The sequence below is a fragment of the Amphiura filiformis genome, chromosome 6 (assembly GCF_039555335.1).
Source record: "Amphiura filiformis chromosome 6, Afil_fr2py, whole genome shotgun sequence".
Classification (NCBI taxonomy): Eukaryota; Metazoa; Echinodermata; class Ophiuroidea; order Amphilepidida; family Amphiuridae; genus Amphiura; species Amphiura filiformis.
In genome coordinates this window covers 18,179,887-18,202,000 of record NC_092633.1, presented here as the reverse complement: position 1 = coordinate 18,202,000, position 22,114 = coordinate 18,179,887, and the positions used below count along the sequence as shown (strand labels likewise).

The 22,114-nt window shown below is 36.2% G+C and overlaps 1 protein-coding gene across 9 annotated transcripts in view; it reads right to left on the bottom strand.

Annotated features, from left to right (window-relative positions):
- The window catches only part of LOC140155085 (uncharacterized), a 100,867-nt gene that overhangs the window by 41,328 nt on the left and 37,425 nt on the right, over positions 1-22,114 (bottom strand). For 8 of the 9 annotated variants that reach the window (XM_072177776.1, XM_072177778.1, XM_072177779.1 and 5 more), the window contains exons 6-10: positions 12,826-12,926; positions 9,935-10,050; positions 8,621-9,327; positions 4,066-4,479; positions 1,808-1,940 (exon numbers count right to left, since the gene is read on the bottom strand). In XM_072177776.1, the coding sequence (XP_072033877.1) occupies positions 1,808-1,940; positions 4,066-4,479; positions 8,621-9,327; positions 9,935-10,050; positions 12,826-12,926 (1,471 nt within the window). The remainder of the gene's footprint in view (positions 1-1,807; positions 1,941-4,065; positions 4,480-8,620; positions 9,328-9,934; positions 10,051-12,825; positions 12,927-22,114) is intronic. The other variant, XM_072177785.1, reaches the window with a different exon arrangement.

Here is a 22,114-nt window from a genome sequence, read left to right as displayed (position 1 = left end):
CATGTGAAGATAAAAATCAATCTGACTTCATATATATTCCTGGGGCACACACATTGTCATCAACGTCTTTGTCATCATAAATTTTCATTATCAATATTATCAATGTCATTATCAGCATCATTAATATTGTACTCTTAATTAATTCTAATTTTATTTTACTTTTTTGCTACAATCCACTTATCACTAACATACAACAAAATTACCATATCTCATGCGGATAAACATTGGTGAATATTTTCTTTGCTTTTGGAAAATGTAGAAAGAAAATTATTGTTACTTTCTAGCTACAGTAATTGTCTGCAGCAAAGCCTGGTTATTACACACCAGTACTCTACTTGATTCATCTTCCTTTAGCAATGACAGTACTCAACCCTGTTTTGATAGTTAAAATATTACTGCTGTTGTTGATCAAATTGCAAAAACATACCGCACTAGAGCTTTGGCAGCAATCCACATTTGCATCAAAGCACAAGAACACTGTATTAAGATTGGCTCATGTAACATAGACATGACCAATTATTGAACGTATACATGATACACAAGTCATTCTGTAGGAATGTATTTTTGAACACATTAAATTGACGACATGTTGGAACGGTCAATCGACTAGAATGAAAATGCACATGTTGAAGGCAAGCATCAATGTTCATATTTCCCCTGCGTACATGCTGAAGGCCAGAGAAAATATTCATTGAAGTGGAATTATTTGAAGGTTTTGTGGGTAATTTATTGATTCATATTCAGTTGTATGAGGTATTGTGACATCTAAACATTGGAACCAAGGAATATTGCAAGGGATATTCCGAGATCCAAAGCACAATGTTTAGATATTTCACAATACATGACAAATAACTTGTGCACAGTCATTAACTTCATTCACAATCATCATTTTTCACATTTGTTTAATTCCCTCTGCATCACATTTTCTTCATTTAGAATTGTAACTTTGTCTTTCATTTTCCCTGTAAAAAAATGAACAGCTGAGGGACATACCGCTAATGACCAATCACACAGCGCGCAATCATGGAATGTCCAAATATGGCAGCAAGGGCGTGTGTAAATTATTCGAACGCATAACATGTCGTCCAATGCGGTCATTATAAAGCCTATTTAGGTATTACGTCACCAGACGCAATCATTATATGATATCAAATGTCCAAATATGGCAGCAAGGGTGCGTGCAAATTGTTCGAACGCATAACATGTCGTCCAATGCGGTCATTATAAAGCCTATTTAGGTATTACGTCACCAGATGCAATCATTATATGATATCAAATGTCCAAATATGGCAGCAAGGGTGCGTGCAAATTGTTCGAACGCATAACATGTCGTCCAATGCGGTCATTATAAAGCCTATTTAGGTATTACGTCACCAGACGCAATCATTATATGATATCAATAACCAATGTTTACGTGCACTTGTTTATAATTAATAAGATATGATGAGGTTATGAATTTGTGATATTTGATAAAGCAAAATTCTGAAAACAGCTGGACACACAAGTTATATTTTAATTTGACACAAGCCAAAAGCAAATGTTATTAAGGTAACCAGGTAAATTTCAAGAAATGTAATTTCAATGATGACTAGATTTATTTGAACTGATTTCAAATACGATGTCATTACTCCCAATTGTAAAAAAAACTTTTTGCAGGTCCAAACTGTTAATTTGCATCTTCCAATGATACCCATTAAGTTTGGAATATGGATTCACCATGACTTTTGGAGAGTGGAGGCACACTATTTTGAAACTGCCCTATGTCAGATTATTGCACAGCCCCTACAACAAAGGGTAAGTTACTTACTCAGGTGGATCAGATGTACGTCTGTGACGCCTATCAGCCTCTCTTGGTGATTGCTTCCTTGGGAGAGGTAATGTTGATGGCCTGGCTGATGGGTCACGTTCACTGGATAATGACCGAGGTGATAGCTGACCATCTACAAATTAAAGTTTATGAATACAACAATGCAATAAATGTGCAAAACACAAGCTTAGTAGAGAGGATCCATTCAGACCATGGTAGCCCATCTGTACACATTATGCCCCCAGCATACTTTCCTGTCGCTTGCCGCTGCGGCAAGCGGCAGGGCGTTTCAACCAATGACAAGCCTTGATTGTGTCCGTTTGTCTGCAATGCGCGTGCGCCACGCCGCTCAGCAGCAAGCGGCAGGGTAGTATGAAACCAGCTTTACTTACAGAATATACATGATATAAAGATTTAAACAGCTATTCACTGGTAACTGTTAAGATGGTAACTGGTAACTGTTAAGATGGTAACTGGTAACTGTTAAGATAGTTCCTCATCTCTTGTCCCAAAATTAATCAGTTATTTGGATAGAAAGCACTTGCTCATCACTAGTGGGTTATCTATAAATGAGCTGCAGTATGACTTGATCCACTTCTATCTGGATCTGGATGGACCATAAGAATGCATTCCCACCCACTTTCATAGAATTTTAATTGGATTTTCATTGCAATAGCTGCCTTTTTCAATATGTGTTCCTTAATTGTTTAGCATCAAATCAGGAATGATTTTGCAATATTATCAAATCACAAGCTTAATCAGCATTCAAAGTGAATACAATACAATTGTTCACCTTGGAGAGGCAGTTACATTAGTGCCTGCATATCATTGGGAGCAGCTTCAAATCACGAGTGTTCGTTAAATTTGCTGGCATACACACACATCGCACACACGTATAAAGATGCCACATAGATGCCCAAGCAAACAAATGCCTCAAGGTGCTGATGCCACTGCCTCATCAAGATGAAAAATTGTATAATAAGACAATTAACAGAAAAAGACTTGCGACTTGCGTCAAAGATTTCATTTGAAACTGTCTCATTTAAAGTTACACCAACAAAATGGAATCTATTGCATTATCCCTACCTCATAATAACATTCTGAACAAATCCATGACAATCCGAATTTTGTGAAAAATTAATTTTATACATCTGAGCTCTTTCCCACATTTGTGATACTAAATTCCTCACAAAAATGAGTAATTTATAAATACTATGAAAGAACACATCTTTTGTGCTCCAATTTTAGCCATATATATACCAGAATAGCTATAACATAGATATGCATCCACACATCTTTATTTGAGCATATGAGATCTTGATGATAACGTATCATCTCATGCCAAGACCCACATTACTAAAAACATTCCAACAACATGATCTTCATGTTTTTTCAAACATGCATGATGCATTAAATGCATGCACATGTTCATTCTTGTAAACAGCAAATCACTCTCATTTCACTCAGGATTTTGTTAATCTGCACACACTCTAAAAACTGCTTGAGCAAGGTTAATGATCAATGTTAGTAATTTGTTTTCACCAGAAGCCCCGTGCAAAAGACAATTCCTAGATTGTTTTGATTTAATAACCATTATTAGAGGAAAATTTGTACAGTAGTGTGTTAAAATACCACAACTACAAAAATGTAGACTTCCTTGCTAAATGCTAATGAATACCCTTCTTAATATTACACCATATTTACTGATCAATGCTATATGGGTATGATGAATGGTTTAGTAATGTTGCACAAGTTATTCAGTATGATAGATATGAGGATATATAATTTTGAGTGTGCAAGGTGTGAACTGGACTGGTAACCAGACAGCTGTCAAATTCTAACAGCATGTTGTGAAGGTATTTTCTGTTTAGTTTTGAAAGGTTTTTTCATTCCTTCAAGTTTTTAATTACAATGTCATTTGTACTATCTACCAATATGCTTTCTGCTGGACTGCCATTTGTATTTCTTAGTAAAATATACTGAATGATGTATTAATAGTACTTTTTGATTAAAAGTAGTGAATTTCTAAATATTATGACACAAAGATACTTTTTCTTAATGTTGTTAGTCAAAAGATAAATCGACTTAACAAAAATTAAATTTGGCTGTTGGCTACTTTCTTTTAATGTTTCAAATACTTTGTTAAATAAACAAACTAACATCATCTCAAATTTACTGACTAAAACCTCTGAAATTCCTCATTTATGCTCATTTTGTTTTTGTTTTAAAGAATTCAGGATAATGTTGTGTATTTTTACCTTCCTTAGATGTACTGCTAGATCTACTTCTTGACTTGCGTCTTGGTAGTGTGTTGTATGAAGCTGGATATTGCCCTGGGGTATGAGGGGGGCTTTTGGGTGGAGATCGGGTTGCATTCCTTGGGGAAGACGGGGCATCAGCATCTTGATGATGAGCTAATGATGATGATGATGATGGGTCATCTTGAGGGGATGATGGGGTATCTCCTGGAGATGTTGGTTCTGCTGATTCATCATCTTCCTCTTCCTGTTCTTCATCTTCTGCCTCATCAGAATAGGAATCTGTTTCGGACTCTGAAGAACCTGATTCTGATCCTGTGTCCCATTGCTGGTCGACATCAACAGTTGGGAGATTGTTCATCTCCAGGTATTCATCAGGTATAGCACCATTTCTCCAATCTGGTCGCTGGCCACCTAGCATGCATGTTAATTATATATAAATAGGGAATGATTTCTATATAGTAGGTTTAATTGAAAATTCTCAATTGAGGTTGGATGGCAGTCACATTGTTTCTTCTGGATATATACTGTGAAAAACACACTTTTAAGTATTTTCAAATTTTCAAATTATTTTTGGTTTGGCACCCCTAAAGGGCCTGCCTTCAGACACTTTTCTTCATTTTCTTCAGCAAATTTATCTCTCATTTAAAGCCATGTATGTTCTTATAATATAAAATTGGTTCGATTTTTTCAAACATGATTTTTTTGGGGGGGGGGGGGCAATTTGTGTTATTTACACATATGTCCAAACTTACAACTAAATGGAATCAGCCAAATTGGTTGTGTTTGTTGGTTCGACAGAGCAGTTTTGGTATAATATCGTATTCAGACATTAAGTCCCCCATATAACTCTATGTTCCAAGGCTAAAATAACCAGTGAGTTTCTTTCACTTCACCTTGTTATTTTGGCTTATAAATGGTTAAAAACCTTCCTGACAGTTAGTTATTTTAATATTATTTCAGCATTTTGAGTAAAGAATAAAAAAATTAAAATTTGATGGAAATTGTACATTGTCTTTAAAATGGTTGAGACAAAATTTTCAAACTCTCAACTGAGGCAACAAATTTGCAGATACAATCCAACATCAAGCAACCTTATGTTTTTCATATTTTCTTCCTTTAAAAAATGCCATTAAAAAAGGTCCATGATGACAAAAAAGAATTAATATCAAGAGCAAGTATGCTCTAATAAAATTATGCCTGTATGTAATAGTATCCATTTTACACATGACTGTATATGCCATCCATCATCAGTTGAAAAGAGAATGATGAAACATAGATTACATTATACTAAATGCTTTCTCTATGTGTAGGGGATTACGCATGTAATGGTGAACACATGTCTTGAAACCTAAAACTGTCAAAAGCGATTGACTAGATAATGTCAATGGTTTCTACAATGTGTGTATATCCTAGAAGTGATAGAGTATGACGTCATTACAATAGTACTGTACCATTGATAGGTCTATACTTTGAGTTTTAAGCTTACTCAAACCAAGAAATATGACAAGATCAAACAAAGTGAATCAAATGGTGTTTTAATAATTAAATAACAAAAAACTATTTTAAGAGTTGATCAGAGACTTGATGAGACTTATTACTGCAACTCCAGCCGATTAGGATTTGGTTAGATTTTAGGATAGGATAAATGTTATGGTTAGGTTCAATGTGGGGTTAGGATAAAAGTTATGGCTTTAGTTTAAGAGTTAGGATTATGATCCACTATACTGAAGTTACAACAAAAAATTCCATCATCAAGTTTCTGTTACTTGATAATGGAAATTAAAAAAACAAAACTTCATTGGTCATTTTCTTCAAAATGATCATTCTTTTATCAAATAACTTTGCTTTGATCTTGTCACATTTCAGATAAATTCACCCCAGAGCCACCCATAGATATTTTATGCAGTTTGTAATATATTCCTTGTATCTATTAAAAATCATTACACCATGTGACAGACAATTTGTGGCTAATAAAACTAAGATTGATTTGTGAGCCTAGCATCATCCATGTGTACATACAGAGAGCCAGTCAGATTTGAATTTCATGTGTAAAGTCTGACTCTTACTCCACATCGCAGTGCGATGCGATGCTGTGTAGCTATAAAAACTGGAAATCTGAGCCAGGATTTAGGAGCTTGGCAGTGAAAATTCTCATCGCGCGATGGAAATTTCGGTCCGCGGTTGAGTTGTAAAACTTTATAGCATCACACTGCAATATAACTGCAGCCGTGCATGCTTGTGATTGGCTGCTGGAAAATCAAGGTCAGCAGAATGAGATGCAGACCCCACATACTTTTGAAACATCGCGCGATGAAATTAAAATGTACATTTCAATTTCATCACACGATGCTGCAATGTTTTAATAGCATTACAGCATCACACTGTGATGTGGAGTAAGAATCTGACTTAATGCACAAACTAAGGCTCAGTTCGACTTTTTTTTATTTGGTCAAGTATTATACTTCCCGGTATACTTTCAACAAGCATTTGGTATTTATCCGTTTCATGTCATTTTTGTCTTTGCCACCAAATATTTAAGAAATAAAGGGTAATGCATTATCCTTTACACCCAAATAATGTGCCGAGGCAGTAAAAGCGTAAATAATGGGTGAGGCGAGCCGAACCCATTATTTAAACGCTTTTACTGCCGAGGACACATTATTTGCGTAAAGGATAATGCTGCACCCTTTATTTCTATTCTATTACCAGGAAATAGTGCGATTTAAAGAGAATTTAAAGAGAAAATATTATTTTTTGGTACAAATATTTTAAGTTGTTTAAGGTGGAACGCGAACGCGTAAGTAACAGCGCGTATCGCGGAAATATTGCATGCGTAACCAAGCGTAATGCTGTGTTTAGAATGTTATGGCGCTTGACCCATTATTGCAGAATAATGGGCTCTCACATGACGTGTTTTAACAAATCACAGTGCGCGATTTTGAATAATGGGTCGTAAGAGTAATAGAATTGAAGATAAAAATTACTTGAGATTGAATAATGAGCTTGTTGAAACTATACGATAGGGCCTATGACACCAAAAAAATCTAAACAGAGTCTGATTAAATATAGCATCCAGTTACACAATGCTTTATATATATAGAAGTGACATTGGTGAGTAACATGGTGATGTACATATGGTTTTTAGCTTTTCTTTATATTGGAGATTGATTCAGTTGAGCAACTTCTGGATATAAAAATAATTTGACCATAATTTCGCTTTGACCATAATATCGCTTCACATGTAGGATCGCATGACTGAATATTGATTTGGACATGTTATCTTACAGCCACAAACAAGCTTAGAAAAAAAATTCTCGAAAAGTCACACAAATTTAAACAATAATTTAACTTACAAATTCAAGTGGCCATTTTTAGTCAATATTGACTAATATACGCTGAAAAAGGGCTTTTTTACAAACAATGTGAAATAGCTCAAAGTCGCTACAAAAAGAATTACAATTCCACTCATAAAAGGATCACAATTTGCTCAAGTGTACATCATCACTTTGATAAGTTACCGGATTTAAGGAAAGATGTAAGAAGATTGAGTACAACTCAAGATGGGATTAGTTATAAGTTATTTTGAGAGTAGTACATTAATGGCACTTCTTTTACACCGTCAGTATCGTTAAGCCAGAGCATTGTGTAATGGATGCTAAATTGATTGTTGAAAAGGTGAGCTTTTGCATATCAAACAGACATGTTTACTACCAAAAATATAAAGGTACACACAATAATTCTATGATTGTTAGAAAACTATAAATCACAAAATCAATTAAAAAAAAAAAACTAAATAATTACTGACATTTTTAGACCAACTAATCTTTGCACATTATCAGGATTGAAATTCTCCATTACTTTAAGAAAATCACAAAACCTACTGTTCAATAAAAAAAAATTGTGAACGATTGGCATCAAATTAACTAAAACTGAAAAATCTAAATCAATTCCTGTAAAGGGATTAAGGTGGTTCTTCCACATGTTATTGGCTCCACCCTTCCAGACCTCCCCACTGACTCATATATACACTGACATGCAAATGACTATGCTTTAGAAATGGTATTCAACATGCCATATCATGTGCATGTACAGCTAAAATATATCATGATGCAAGTTATTGTTATACTGATTACATGCTTAATTACCGCAGCTGTCTCAAAGTGGTTTGTTTCTCTATAATTGAACAAAATGTGTCACTGTTACTCTCCATCCAATCTAGATGCATGTATAATTACCTAAATAAAACACTATGCACTACATGTATGCACATTTAACTATGGTTCTATTAAACACTATGACATGTTCAGATAAGTTGCGATTTATAGTAGTGCAAAGCATATCTGAAAAAGTTTAACTAAAAACTATGATACATGCTAAATTTCACTCTGTTTAATTGCATTACGATATTTTTAAACTCATGTGCATTTTTTTATTTTGATCTAAAAAACAGGCATGCAATTGATGAACAGCAACTCATTGATTATCATAACTATTGAATGTACTGCAATTCAACACTACTATCATAGGATCTTACAAACAGATTGCAACTCACCCGTCATATCCTCATAGTCATTTTTTGGACCTCGAGGACGTCTGCCATCACCTCTGTTCGTTGGGTACCCAGCATGATCCTGCTGCGCACTACTCCTTTGTAACTTGTCCACTTCAGGCACTCTGTGTTGGTCACGTGAAGATGGAGGCACTTTCTTTTTGGGAAAGACATCATCATCAGATGGTGTTGCATAGCTATCCACACTGTCTTGTGCAAACTGGTCAAAATCAACTGCCACCGGGGCTAGATTTTCATCATCATCATCATCCGCGAACGGATCCAAGCTAGGATCATACCGTGATCCGGCACCTTCCTCTGGAGAAGAATAGTCATCACAGAGCTTTCTTTTGGCAGGTGATTGTCCTTTCCTTGGTCTCTGTCTATCACTTCCTGTTGTTGATCCGTAACCATCAGCAGGTTGGTCACGGCTTCCTCCAGATGATATGCTGCTATGTCTGTCTTGAGGTCTTTGAGGACCTGATGGTGCGGCGTACCTTGGATCATCAAATTCAGGATGTGGTCTCCGACCATTTTGCTGATGAGGTGGGTAGTAGGCATGATCTCTTGGGAGGCTACCATTGGGAGATGTGGGTGAAGTTGGTTGGCTACTTGTGGCTGTGTTTTGTCTTGATCGTGGTACATATTCGCCAAACCCAGCATCATCATCGTCATCTGGCATCACTATTGTGTCACCATTTTGTGGTGTTCTGAAATGAAGTTGATTACAAGTGAGTATGAACAAAGCGGATTAAGTGCTAAGACAGTATACTGACCAAAAATTTTCTATGATTTACCAATACAGAGTGTTCTTTGCATTTAAGAGACATGTCTGAACTGTTTCAAAATATAAAGTAATATTATTATTTTATACACCCTAAATCTCTCCCAGAAGTATTTTGAATTTTATTCATCTTGCAGGACACGCCCATTTGAGTTTTATTGGTCTTACTGTGGACTCTTCCAAGTTTTATTTTCCTCAGTGCATACTGACCCTACACCCCCAGCCACGGATACTAACCGGGTTTTGATTTTGTTCCCAGCGGAAGTGGATGCGGTAAAAAAGGCTCCACTGCGGCTAAAAAATTAAAACTTCTATGATTTTTAACGAAACTGTTTATTATGTAAAAATAAGTCCAATAAAGTCAGTTTTCACTCTCTAGAATGCTTTGTTGGTGGAATAACACCATTAATATAGGTTGTGGTCAATTGTGATCAATAGAGTCCAAAAACTAACACTGAACTTGATAATATCCTGCCAAACAAGGCTTTCAAATTTGCAATAATTTTTAGGGAATTTCGGAGGTGTTCACTTACCCAGCAACGTTGTCTTGTCTCACCATACTAGCCAACTTGAAGGCAGGGAGCCACCTGTTCATTTGACCCTGGTTCTCTGCAGCAAAGTAATAGGTCCTCATGTTCTCATGTTCACACTGTGTGTAACAAATCACATAATATCATTATTTGGTGTGTCATGTCACTTTTGGGCAGGATCGTAAATGGAGAAATAGCCAAAAACCTGCCCGGGTGTGATTTTTTCACAATTTGCATTTGTAGCGAATTTGTGATATTATTAATGTTTAGAATATTGTCTGGTAGTTTCAGACCGGAATATAATACAACTGGCATCTTGTATTTTTGAGACATTTTGCAAGGTAATTCCTACTCTCAACATTGCCAATAATATTTGTAAAGGCCGATATCTAAATTTCCAATTTTATAATACCCCAACTTATATATAATTACGAACTCAATATCTTCGCTTAGGACGATCCGATTTCATGGGGGGGAAACGGCGTTGTGGAGCAAACAGTGGCGGCGCCACGGGGGGGCATGGGGGCAAATGCCCCCAGTCAGAACTCTTGCCCCCCTGTTGCCCCCAGAAAAAACACAAAATTACGAAAATTTCTACTTTTTACGGTAATTTTGCGCAAAAGTTTGTTGATTTTGCCCCCCCTGAAATTCACTTTGCCCCCCTAATGCCCCCCCGAAAAAAAATTCCTGGCGCCGCCACTGGGAGCAAAATATCTCTATATTTAAGATATGTAAAAATCTCAAAATTGATAAGCTGCCCAAAAGTGTCTCCTTTTGACTTGACACGTCACAATTGATTAAAACTGACAATACAATGTAACTTTGCATACTCAATGATTTGTATGGTCTTATCAGTTTTACTTAGGGAATTCGTAAGAGTGACAGATAAATATGCAAATGCTCTGAATTTGGAAATTAAGTTAATTTGATTTTAAACAAATGGATTTATTTGCAGCAAACTACAATCACTTAAAGCAAAATTATATAGAATCATAGAATGTGACCGTAAATTCACAAATTGTAAAGGAGAGTTTTCAAAAGATGGTTGGATAATTGAATGTCAAAGCACTTAAGACGCCTACTATCTGCAGGTAAAAATGGAGAAGTATAATGTATTGCACAAGATCTGTGTGCTTTAGACAACTACAAAATACCATAAAAAACTATATATTTTGAAAAGAAAGGCAATTTCAAGAGTTTCTAAGGATAGTCTATATCACTCATCTAAAATGTTCAAGTCCACGGAGGTAGTAGTACATCATGTTTATCAGTCCGGCTATGTAAATAAAAGTGTACAGTCCTGTGGATGGCAGCACTATCAGTAAAGAAATTATGTTTTTTACTTGTCATAACTTTTGTATTGCTGTTCATGTAAAATTTACGTATCTACCTAGATATGCCTGACTTTGCTTTCTTTCATGCAAATACAAATATCCATGGTAGATTACCTTGACTCCAAATTGCTGCAATTGGAATTCCAATAAAAATATACTCAAGTTATTTTATAATTGGTATGAAAAATACAGTTAAAAGGTATATATGTGGGTGATTTGATTTAGCCTAGATACAATTGAATTAGCAAAGTTGTGGTCATTAGATTAATTGCATGCTGGACAGCATTGCAATCAAATAGGTCAGGACACTTAACCTAATTGTAGAATGGCCACATGCCTCAAATATTTGATGCACACATATAAGTGAAATCACAATTATATCATGGCAGTAACATATAGTTCTTGGACCACAAGCAGAATTTCATGTCAAATAATTTTTAACTCTTAATAAACTTTGCTAGATTATATTGTTACATCTTTAGTTCACTTAAGGGGGTACTACACCCTTGCCCAATTTTGTGCCTATTTTTGAATTTTTCTCAAAAATTATAGCGCATTGGTGACAAGTAAGATATGTATATTATAGGGGCAAGCACTACAACTACTGCACTGGAAATTTTATTTCAGCACAGACAACAGTTGTGGAGTTACAGTCATAAATGAGGGAAAACTAATATTTCATCAATAAATCAATAACTACTTGCCCTGAGTTGCTGAATTTTCATTGCAGTAGTTGTAGTCCTTGCCCCTATAAAATATATCTTACTTGTCACCAATGCGCTATACAATGATGAATACTGCTGCATTTGCACCTTGGTCCATACCATGTTCAAACTGCACAATGAGACCATAAAAACTTAAACCTAAATGACACCTATATAATTATACAAAACCTAATGTATATGGACATTCATGCAGACCCTGAAAGTCAAGCATGTGTGTTCTTTCAGTCAAGCAAAAAAAACAACCAACCCAGATAAGATCAGTATTCAGGCATAATCAAATTTTGACATATTGATCTAGTATAAATGAAATTATGAAATATCAAAATATTTCACTTATGATTTTTGATTGCTAATTTGGATAAATACGTAATATTCAACCATATTGCTCGGTGTGTAAGCTTGTATATCATATGTATAGGGATTATTTATGGAAAGCAGAAACTTTAATACACATGGATTAAAGCCAGACTTAAAAACACCTGGAAATCTTGAACTTAATTGAAATGAATTCAAAAAAGATAACAGGAATGAAGTGATCTGATCCGTAATCATAGGGTTGCGAGTTCCAGTCACATCATAGCCAGCATATTGTATATTTATTTTGGGAAATGACACAATGGTTGCTTCACTTCACCCACATGTAAAATGGGTACCTACTTATGCAGGTGAGTTAAATAGACTCGTTGTGGAGGAGTGACAAAATAATCCAAATTTGTTTGAAACTGTAGACGAAAATGATATTGCATGAAAACTACTTCCACCTCTAAATACTTTTTGACACCCTATCTAACAGCAAATACTCTTACACTATACAGTGATAATTACTAACACTTACCTTGAATGCAAACCTGCGATTGATTTTGTCTTTGGGTGTAACTGGGCTTATCTTGTAACTGGGCAACATAATAGCGCCTGGTTTGCTCATTTCATCAGCACCTGAATCAGAGGGTAGAGAAAAAATGTAGGAATGCAATTTTCACAACCAATTTTGTGTGTTATCATCATGCGACATATATTAAACTTATTGTATGTTGAGCAACTGATGCTGAGCTATGGCCAAACAAACCGTCAGAGGTATCCCTGTTGTCTCCTTGTGGGCAACTTGCGTGAAATGGTAAGACCGGGTGGATTTGGTAGTGATGGGTGTATAAGGCTCACACACAAAAAAGAGTAAAGTTCTTTGCCCTGTTACATCTACATAATGACTAATTGTGCAAAACAAGCTACATAGGCCTACACTTTAAGTAGTAGAGTTTAATTTGATGACTATTAAATATCAAAAATATCAAATTTTAATAATTTTCCATAAAATTTGTATTGTATTTCAATGTTTTTTTTAATCAAAATTATTTGATATCAGTAGGTCATTCCTTATATTCAGAATGCAATTTGGTGTATCCGATAGGTCACACATAAAATACTGTGCAAACGTTGCTATCCGATCACTTTAAGGCCCATTCAATATTCAAAATCATATACAGAAAATCTTTACCTATAAGGTTAAATCCAAAAATAACCAATGTAAAGGACCATTCAGTATTCAGAATCATAACAGAAACTCTTTACATAAATGCCAAGTATTTTCAATATCAACTTCAAGGTTGTCACTTTTGTATTCTTACTAAATTAATAAAGTCATTTGCAATATTATATTTGCATTGAAGAGATTTAAAATTACTACTATTTTTGATTAATCAGTTGATTGATCAAAGATATTCTAGAAACAATAGCCAAAACTGATATAACGTGGAAGAATGCAACTCATTCTTCCATCTTCTGAAGACAGCGTACATTCTGCTTTTATTTTGATAGCTGGGCATGAAATTCAAACTGATGACATGCCATAAGGATGACATGATGTGAGGGTATAAGTTTCACTTATATGAACCCATAGGCTAATTCCTCACATCTTTAGATGATGATCACAGATGATGATACTGATCGGCACATGTCATGTTATTGATTTGTTGGTTATGTTCCAAAATAGCCATTTTTACCGCATTTCATATTTTTTATTTGAGAAATAAGAAAAAATCATTTTCAAGCAAGAAATGAATGGCTAAATTTTTTTTGGAACATTTTGTTTTACAAGCAATATAAAAATCTATAAATGCCAGTTTTACTTACTTATTCTGACATATATTATGACATGGAAATGTCTGCATATGAAAATCAATTTATAATTTTCCTAAAACTTATGATATTAATTTCTAACCTACTCTGCACTGATTTGACAATAAATATTTGTGACTTACTCCCCACTCCACTCCACTTAAACAAATATTATCCTATTTTGCCAAATGAAACATAGCTAAATCCTAATCCTTTAGTTAGTCCTAACTGGCAATAAAATTTTAATATTTGGTCAATTTTTAGAAATAAGTGCCAAAAACATGCATTTTTAAGGAGTTTTTCTACCTTTTTCGTATTCAATGACAATCAAGACCAAAGACTTGAATCAGGCTTCCCGTTAGTGTAAAAGCGTCATTTGCGCCCAGGCAGCGTATTTTACAAATTTGGACGCAAGTTCACATGGCTAATCAAGTATTTTGCGTCCATGTCACATGCATGTGGACGCAGACAAAACTTCGAAATTTTATCATTAATTGATGATAAAAATAAGAAATATTTATTCTTTTATATTTTTAAGATAATAAAAGCCCCAAAATTTTGACCCACCTGCTGAGAATTGAAGTAAATTCTGCAATATTTGTAAATGCAACGTCAGGAAATCGTGCACTTTTTGCATGCTTTCGAAACGATCGCTGTACAGCTGATTGATGGCCTGGGGAAGTCCCGATTGATTTGTTTACAAGCAAGCACATGCCGCTAACGTGCGGTTAATGTTTATTTAATTATTTATCACAACCTGACAATATTCAATTTTTAATATTTTATTTTCTCATAAATAATCTAGGTTTCCTTTATTAGTATTATTGTTACGATGAATAAAAGCAATTTTAAAGACAAAATCCAAATGATAACCCTTTTTCGTATTATTTGTGGCAGCGCATGTTTTAGTTTTTGTAGCATCAACAACACGTTAATTTAAAAATAGAAATGCGGAAGTGAAAGTACGAACGAAAATTGCTCAAGATTGACAGACTTTGCTCATGTTTTTGCACCTGTTTTGACCACGTTTCGGACCAAAACAGACACAGAAATGAGAAAAATTATCATAGCGAATGGAGATGGAATATCACGGCGAAAATGCACTTTTATTTTTTTTTAACAATCAACATTTGATGAGGTGTAGACCCGGGGTACGTGTGTATCGTCATGGATGCACAAAAATCTGTCTGGACGCAAGTTTTTGCAACCTCGTCAGCAAACTTGCGTCATTACGGACGCACATTTTTAAAACCTTAACGGGAACCCTGACTTGAATAAAGACTAATTTTCAAGTTATGCAATCTAATTTTTGGAATCTTTTTCATAACCAATGAGTAAAAATACATGTAATATTAAAGTTATGAGCTAACTCTTACCTTATACTCAATATTTTGAATGCTTAGACTTGTGCCAAGTCTTACAATTTTGTGACTACAATTGTAAGAAAACCTGCAAAATTGCATGTTTTTGGACCATTTTCCCTCAAATTGCAAAATTATTAAAATTTGACTTTTATTGCCAGTTAGGACTAACTAAAGGATTAGGATTTAGCTATGTTTCATTTGGCAAAACAGGATAATATTTTTTTAATTCTAAAAAAGTAGTTAAGTGTATTCTTCTGGAATGGGGAGTATTATCGCTTGAGGCATATGTATTTAGACTCTTAAAAAATGTGTTTTAAAACATTTCAGGTCATCTATGGGAAACAAACTATAGTAGTTTTTTAGCCTAATTAATTAATTAAGCATAATCAATTTAAGTATACATACTTAGTGAGAAATTGTATGTTTTATTTGTTAATATAAATGTATGTATGTTCATTAATTTTTATGTGTCAATTCCTGAATTTGCACTTTTCAGGAGGAAATTAGGTTGCACATGAAAAGAGAGCACACACTCTGTAAAACATGTATTTGAAATGCTTTTTTTAACTGAACTTTTTCCTTTGTGTTTTTTTTAACTTCTTAAAATAATACAACTAAATAATACAACAAAAAACTGTTACAATATGGATAACTAATGTGCAAATTCATTAAAAAATATAATGCTTTTAGCTGGAACTGCAAAATAAAGCTTTAAAAGCATTATTATTTTACAAAGAAGGAACAAGCCTGTAGATACGTACTACTAACGCACAGAGAAGAAAATGTTCTCATCAGTAGACCTGTATAATAGTTGTATGGATGATATGATATATAGGCATACATTGTAATTAATGCCAATCAATGAAAGCAGCTAGACATTCTGAATCTGAAAACAAAATTTACACAAGAGAATGCCTGCCACTACACCTGTACATCCTAAAGATTTTGTTGAAGCTCTCATTAAAGATAGATCACTAGCTATCAGAGGAAATGACATCATCCACACACAGGGCTGATACGCTTCATCTCTTACTGCTATGATCAATAAGCGCCAAAAACATATTGACATTAAAAAGTGAGCTGTTGTAAACTGCTTATCCACAAAAATAGCCTGTTAAGTAAAATTTCAAAGTTTTAGGGGCCTGAGCTTTCGATCCTAGCAGGATCTTTATCTGCCTTTGATAAAGATCCTGCTAGGATCGAAAGCTCAGGCCCCTAAAACTTTGAAAAACATATTGATACAAAATCTTATATATTTGTGTATATTCTCAGTCATCCAGGTAGGGGAGAGTGGGGTAAATTGAGCCAAGGGGTAAGTTGAGCCACCCCCTCTAGAAAGAAAATTAAAAACTTATCTTACTTTGCAGTTCCACTTATTTGTATATGACATAACAGAGGCTTCTCAAGTGTAATATGGAATTAGAAGGCTATATATTTGTACACAAATACGGCTATACCCGCATGTTATCGGTGTACCCAAACTTATAGTCCTTATTTGCAGAGGACTTAAAATAAAGAAATTGCATGTGTAAAAAGTGAAAGTCCAAGTCACAAGCTTTAATTGAATGTAGGTTGCACTGTCGTAGCACTTAAAATAAAGAAATTGTAAAAGTCCCTCCCAGGGAGTCGCTCTCTTACTCTCCATAGGTTGCTGTTGTCAGTCTCTCTTACTCACAGTGAGGCTATGCAATATGATTCAGGGGAAACTATTCCAGAGGGAGTATGTAAATTAAATAGAACAGCCATTTCAGAGGGAGTATGTAAATTAAATGGAACAGCTTTTTTGGGGGCATTTCAGAGGGAGTATGTAAATTAAATGGAACAGCCAATGGGTATGTAATTTAACTGGAACAGCCTTAACGCTTCACGCTGGTATTTTCAATTATGATATAATACGATCTGTTTGTTTAGTCCTACATGTGTGGGGTGGATGGGTGTGTGGGTGTTAGTAACAATATTATTCTCAGGCGCTATCTGTGTACAAATTCTGAGCCCGGAAGCTGCTTTCTTTGATGAGAAACGGCCCGCCCTTTGTTTTAACAATTGGGGCCCTGGGGCCCATAATATTTGACTTATGAGACCTATGCACATAATTATGTTGATGTATAATTTTCTAGTGCTATCAGTAGGCTCAAGCTGGCCACTGTAGCTACTTTATTTACTGAGTAACGGCCGGCCCTATGTATTAGCGTTTGGGGCCCTGGGGCCCATATTATGTGACATATGGGGATTATATATACCTTTGACAATATAATACTAAAGACCTATCTGTGTACCAAATCTGAACCCTGTAGCTACTTTATTTGCTGAGAAACGACCGGCCCTTTGTTTTAACATTTGGGGCCCTGGGGCCCAATATATATGACTTATGGGGCTCATGTACATATGCTGAAGTATGATTCTCAAGTGCTATCAGTAGACTCAAGCTGGCCACTGTAGCTACTTTATTTACTGAGTAACGGCCGGCCCTATGTTTTAGCGTTTGGGGCCCTGGGGCCCATATTATGTGACATACGGGATTATATATACCTATGACAATATAATACTAAAGACCTATCTGTGTACCAAATCTGAACCCTGTAGCTACTTTATTTGCTGAGAAACGACCGGCCCTTTGTTTTAACATTTGGGGCCCTGGGGCCCAATATATATGACTTATGGGGCTCATGTACATATGTTGAAGTATGATTCTCAAGTGCTTTCAGTAGACTCAAGCTGGCCACTGTAGCTACTTTATTTACTGAGTAACGGCCGGCCCTATGTTTTAGCGTTTGGGGCCCTGGGGCCCATATTATGTGACATTTGGGGATTATATATACCTATGACAATATAATACTAAAGACCTATCTGTGTACTAAATCTGAACCCTGTAGCTACTTTATATGCTGAGAAACGGCCGGCCCTTTGTTTTAACATTTGGGCCCCTGGGGCCCCCAGCCTTGTACATCTGGGGCCAAAATGGGCAAAAGGCACATCTACAACTTAGGGCCCATACATATGCCACATATGAGCCCTAGTGATCTTGTACATTTAGAGCTAGGCTTGTCAATCTGTTGCACCATAATTTAACATTTGGGCCCCTGGGGCCCATAATATATAACACATGGGGCTCTTTTATATTTGTAAATATAGAGTACCCCTAGGGCTATCAGTGTACCAACTCAGGGCCCTGAGGCTGCTTCATTTGATGAGAAATGACGTGCTTTGTATTTTCACATTTGGGCCCCTGGGGCCCGTGACCTAAGACCTCTGGGGCCAAGATGGGCAAAAGGCACTTCTACGGGGTAAGGCACATAAGTGTACCACATATGGGCCCCAGGGCCTTTGTAGTTTTAGCGCTAGCCTTGACAGAATGATGTGTTTGATGGAGAAGGAGGAAAAGAACTAGAAGGCTATATATTTGTACACAAATACGGCTATACCCGCATGTTATCGGTGTAGCCAAACTTATAGTCCTTATTTCTGAGGACTTAAAATAAAGAAATTGTAAAAAGTCGTCCAATTGGGCAGAAAATGTGTAAAAAGTGAAAGTCCAAGTCACAAGCTTTAATTGAATGTAGGTTGCACTGTCTTAGCACTTAAAATAAAGAAATTGTATAAAGTCCCTCCCAGGGGAGTCGCTCTCTTACTCTCCATAAGTTGCTGTTGTCAGTCTCTCTTACTCACAGTGAGGCTATGCAATATGATTAGGGGAAACTATTCCAGAGGGAGTATGTAAATTAAATGGAACCGCCATTTCAGAGGGGGTAGGTAAATTAAACGGAACAGCCTTTAGGGGGACATTTCAGAGGGAGTATGTAAATTAAATGGAACAGCCAATGGGTATGTAATTTAACTGAACAGCCTTAACGCTTCACGCTGGTATTTCCAATAATGACATAATACGCACGATCTGTCTGTTTAGTCCACGTGTGTGGGGTGGATGGGTGTGTGGGTGTTAGTAAAAATACAATTCTCAGGTGCTATCTGTGTACAAATTCTGAGCCCGGAAGCTGATTTCTTTGATGAGAAACAGCCCGCCCTTTGTTTTAACATTTGGGGCCCTGGGGCCCATAATATTTGACTTATGACTTACATAATTATGTTGAAGTATAATTCTCAAGTGCTATCAGTAGACTCAAGCTGGACAGTGTAGCTGCTTTATTTACTGAGTAACGGCCGGCCCTGTGTTTTAGCGTTTGGGGCCCTGGGCCCATATTATGTGACATATGGGGCTCATATGCACATATAACTATATAATTCTCAGGTGCAATCTGTGTACAAACTCTGAGCCCTGAAGCTGCTTTATTTGATGAGAAACGGCCGGCCCTTTGTTTTAACATTTGGGGCCCTGGGGCCCATAATATTTGACTTATGGGGCTCATGTACATATGTTGAAGTAAAATTCTCAAGTACTATCAGAAAACTCAAGCTGGGCACTGTAGCTGCTTTATTTACTGAGTAACGGCCGGCCCTATGTTTTAGCTTTTGGGGCCCTGGGGCCCATATTATGTGACATATGGGGGTTATATATACATATGACAATATAATACTAAAGACCTATCTGTGTACCAAATCTGAACCCTGTAGCTACTTTATTTGCTGAGAAACGGCCGGCCCTTTGTTTTAACATTTAGGCCCCTGGGGCCCCTAGCCTTGTACATTTGGGGCCAAAATGGGCAAAAGGCACATCTACAACTTAGGGCCCATACATATGCCACATATGAGCCCTAGTCATCTTATACTTATAGAGCTAGGCTTGTCAATCTGTTGCACCATATTTTAACATATGGGCCCCTGGGGCCCATAATATATAACATATGGGCTCTTGTATATTTGTATATATAGAGTACCCCTAGGGCTATTAGTGTACCAACTCAGGGCCCTGAGGCTGCTTCATATGATGAGAAATGGCGTGCTTTGTATTTTCACATTTGGGCCCCTGGGGCCCGTGACCTTTGACCTCTGGGGCCAAGATGGGCAAAAGGCACTTTACTGGGTAGGGCCCATAAGTGTACCACATATGGGCCCCAGGGCCTTTGTAGTTTTAGCGCTAGCCTTGACAGAATGATGTGTTTGATGAAGGAGAAGGAGGAGAAGGAGATGAAACCCAAGGATGGCAATATACCCGTCCATGCTTCGCATGCGGGTATAAGAAGGAGAAGAAACCACAGGATGGGAAGATACCCTGCATGCTATTGCATGCGGGTATAATCACTTGCACATAAGGTAAGAAAGCTGCATTAAAAAGTTCATTTTTCGCACTTTTTTTGAACTTTTGGCAAAAACCAATTTTTTTCATGTTTCACCCAGAAAGAAAAAGGCTAAAATGATAGCATTCTGGGTATTGAGGATGTGATATATGAACACTATTTTAGAAAACTATTTACAACTGTAACAAGTTTTAGTCAGGCGGGAGGCTTGGTTGTTGACAAAAAGGGTCACATGGGGTAAGTTGAGCCACAGGCCATGGGGCAAGTTGAGCATAGGAAAAACCTGTAGAAATTTCCCCAAAACCTTGTCAGAAATTACTTGTATGCAATATTTAGATCAAACTACTTCTATATCAAACTATATTTCGAAATAAATACCTGAAAACAACAAAAAAAAAAAAAAAGGCAAAATTGAATTTCACAGCTATGGCATATACTGTGCATTTCTATGGTGGCTCAACTTGTTCTAGCGATTGACTCAACTTACCCCACCATTGGGGTAAGTTGAGCCAATTTGCAAATGATTTTTGGCGCCTCACTGTGAGAAAGTGCAAAATATTGATTAAAGTTTTGTGGTATCATAACCAAGTAAACATACATATGTTTCATTTGTAACACTGCACTTGGGTCCTGCTTTATTTATTTGAGCATAGTGACAGTAAATGTAAAAAGTGGCTCAACATAAAATATCAAGTTGATAATAAAAATCTAGTCAACTGGACTTACTATTTTTGACTGGTGATGTTTCACATCCTATCCTGGATGCTGTCAGATCTGTGACCCGAAAAATCAGACAGCTTGAGGAAGCATCCAGGATAGGGTGTGAAACATCGCCAGTCAAAAATAGTAAGTCCAGTTGACTAGATTTTAATTATCAACTTGATAAATCTTACACTTTTGAGTGCCACCAACCAAGTGACCTATGTCCCTATACTCCATCCACAAAATACCGGGTTACCACAGCCCTTGGTAACCTTTGACCTTTGTTTTCACCGCAGATGAATGAAATACTATTGGCATCACTGGCAAATATTTAGATAAATATAGCTCAGGTTGGGATGAATGACCAGATGTACGGATGGCATAAAATGTATGGACAGCATACGATGGGAGAAAATTGCAAACATCTTGATAACACATTCTTTACAGCACATATGTGATTATGTATAACATTTCCATAATTTGTCTACTGGAAAGGACCTTCTTATTTCATGAATACATTAATTTTACAATTTCAATGCACAAACGTATGTATAAATTAATAAGAACCTATTTTGGATCCTTACCCATTGTAGGTAATTCAAGATCACTTAAGTACACCGAACTCACAAATGAACTTCACTGGCTTCCCATTTAACAATGCATTGATTACAAAACACTATTATGTGTATATAGTACCACTCCAATGATGGGAACATTTAGGAGAGAGCGGGGAGTGTTCGCCTTAGGGGCAGGT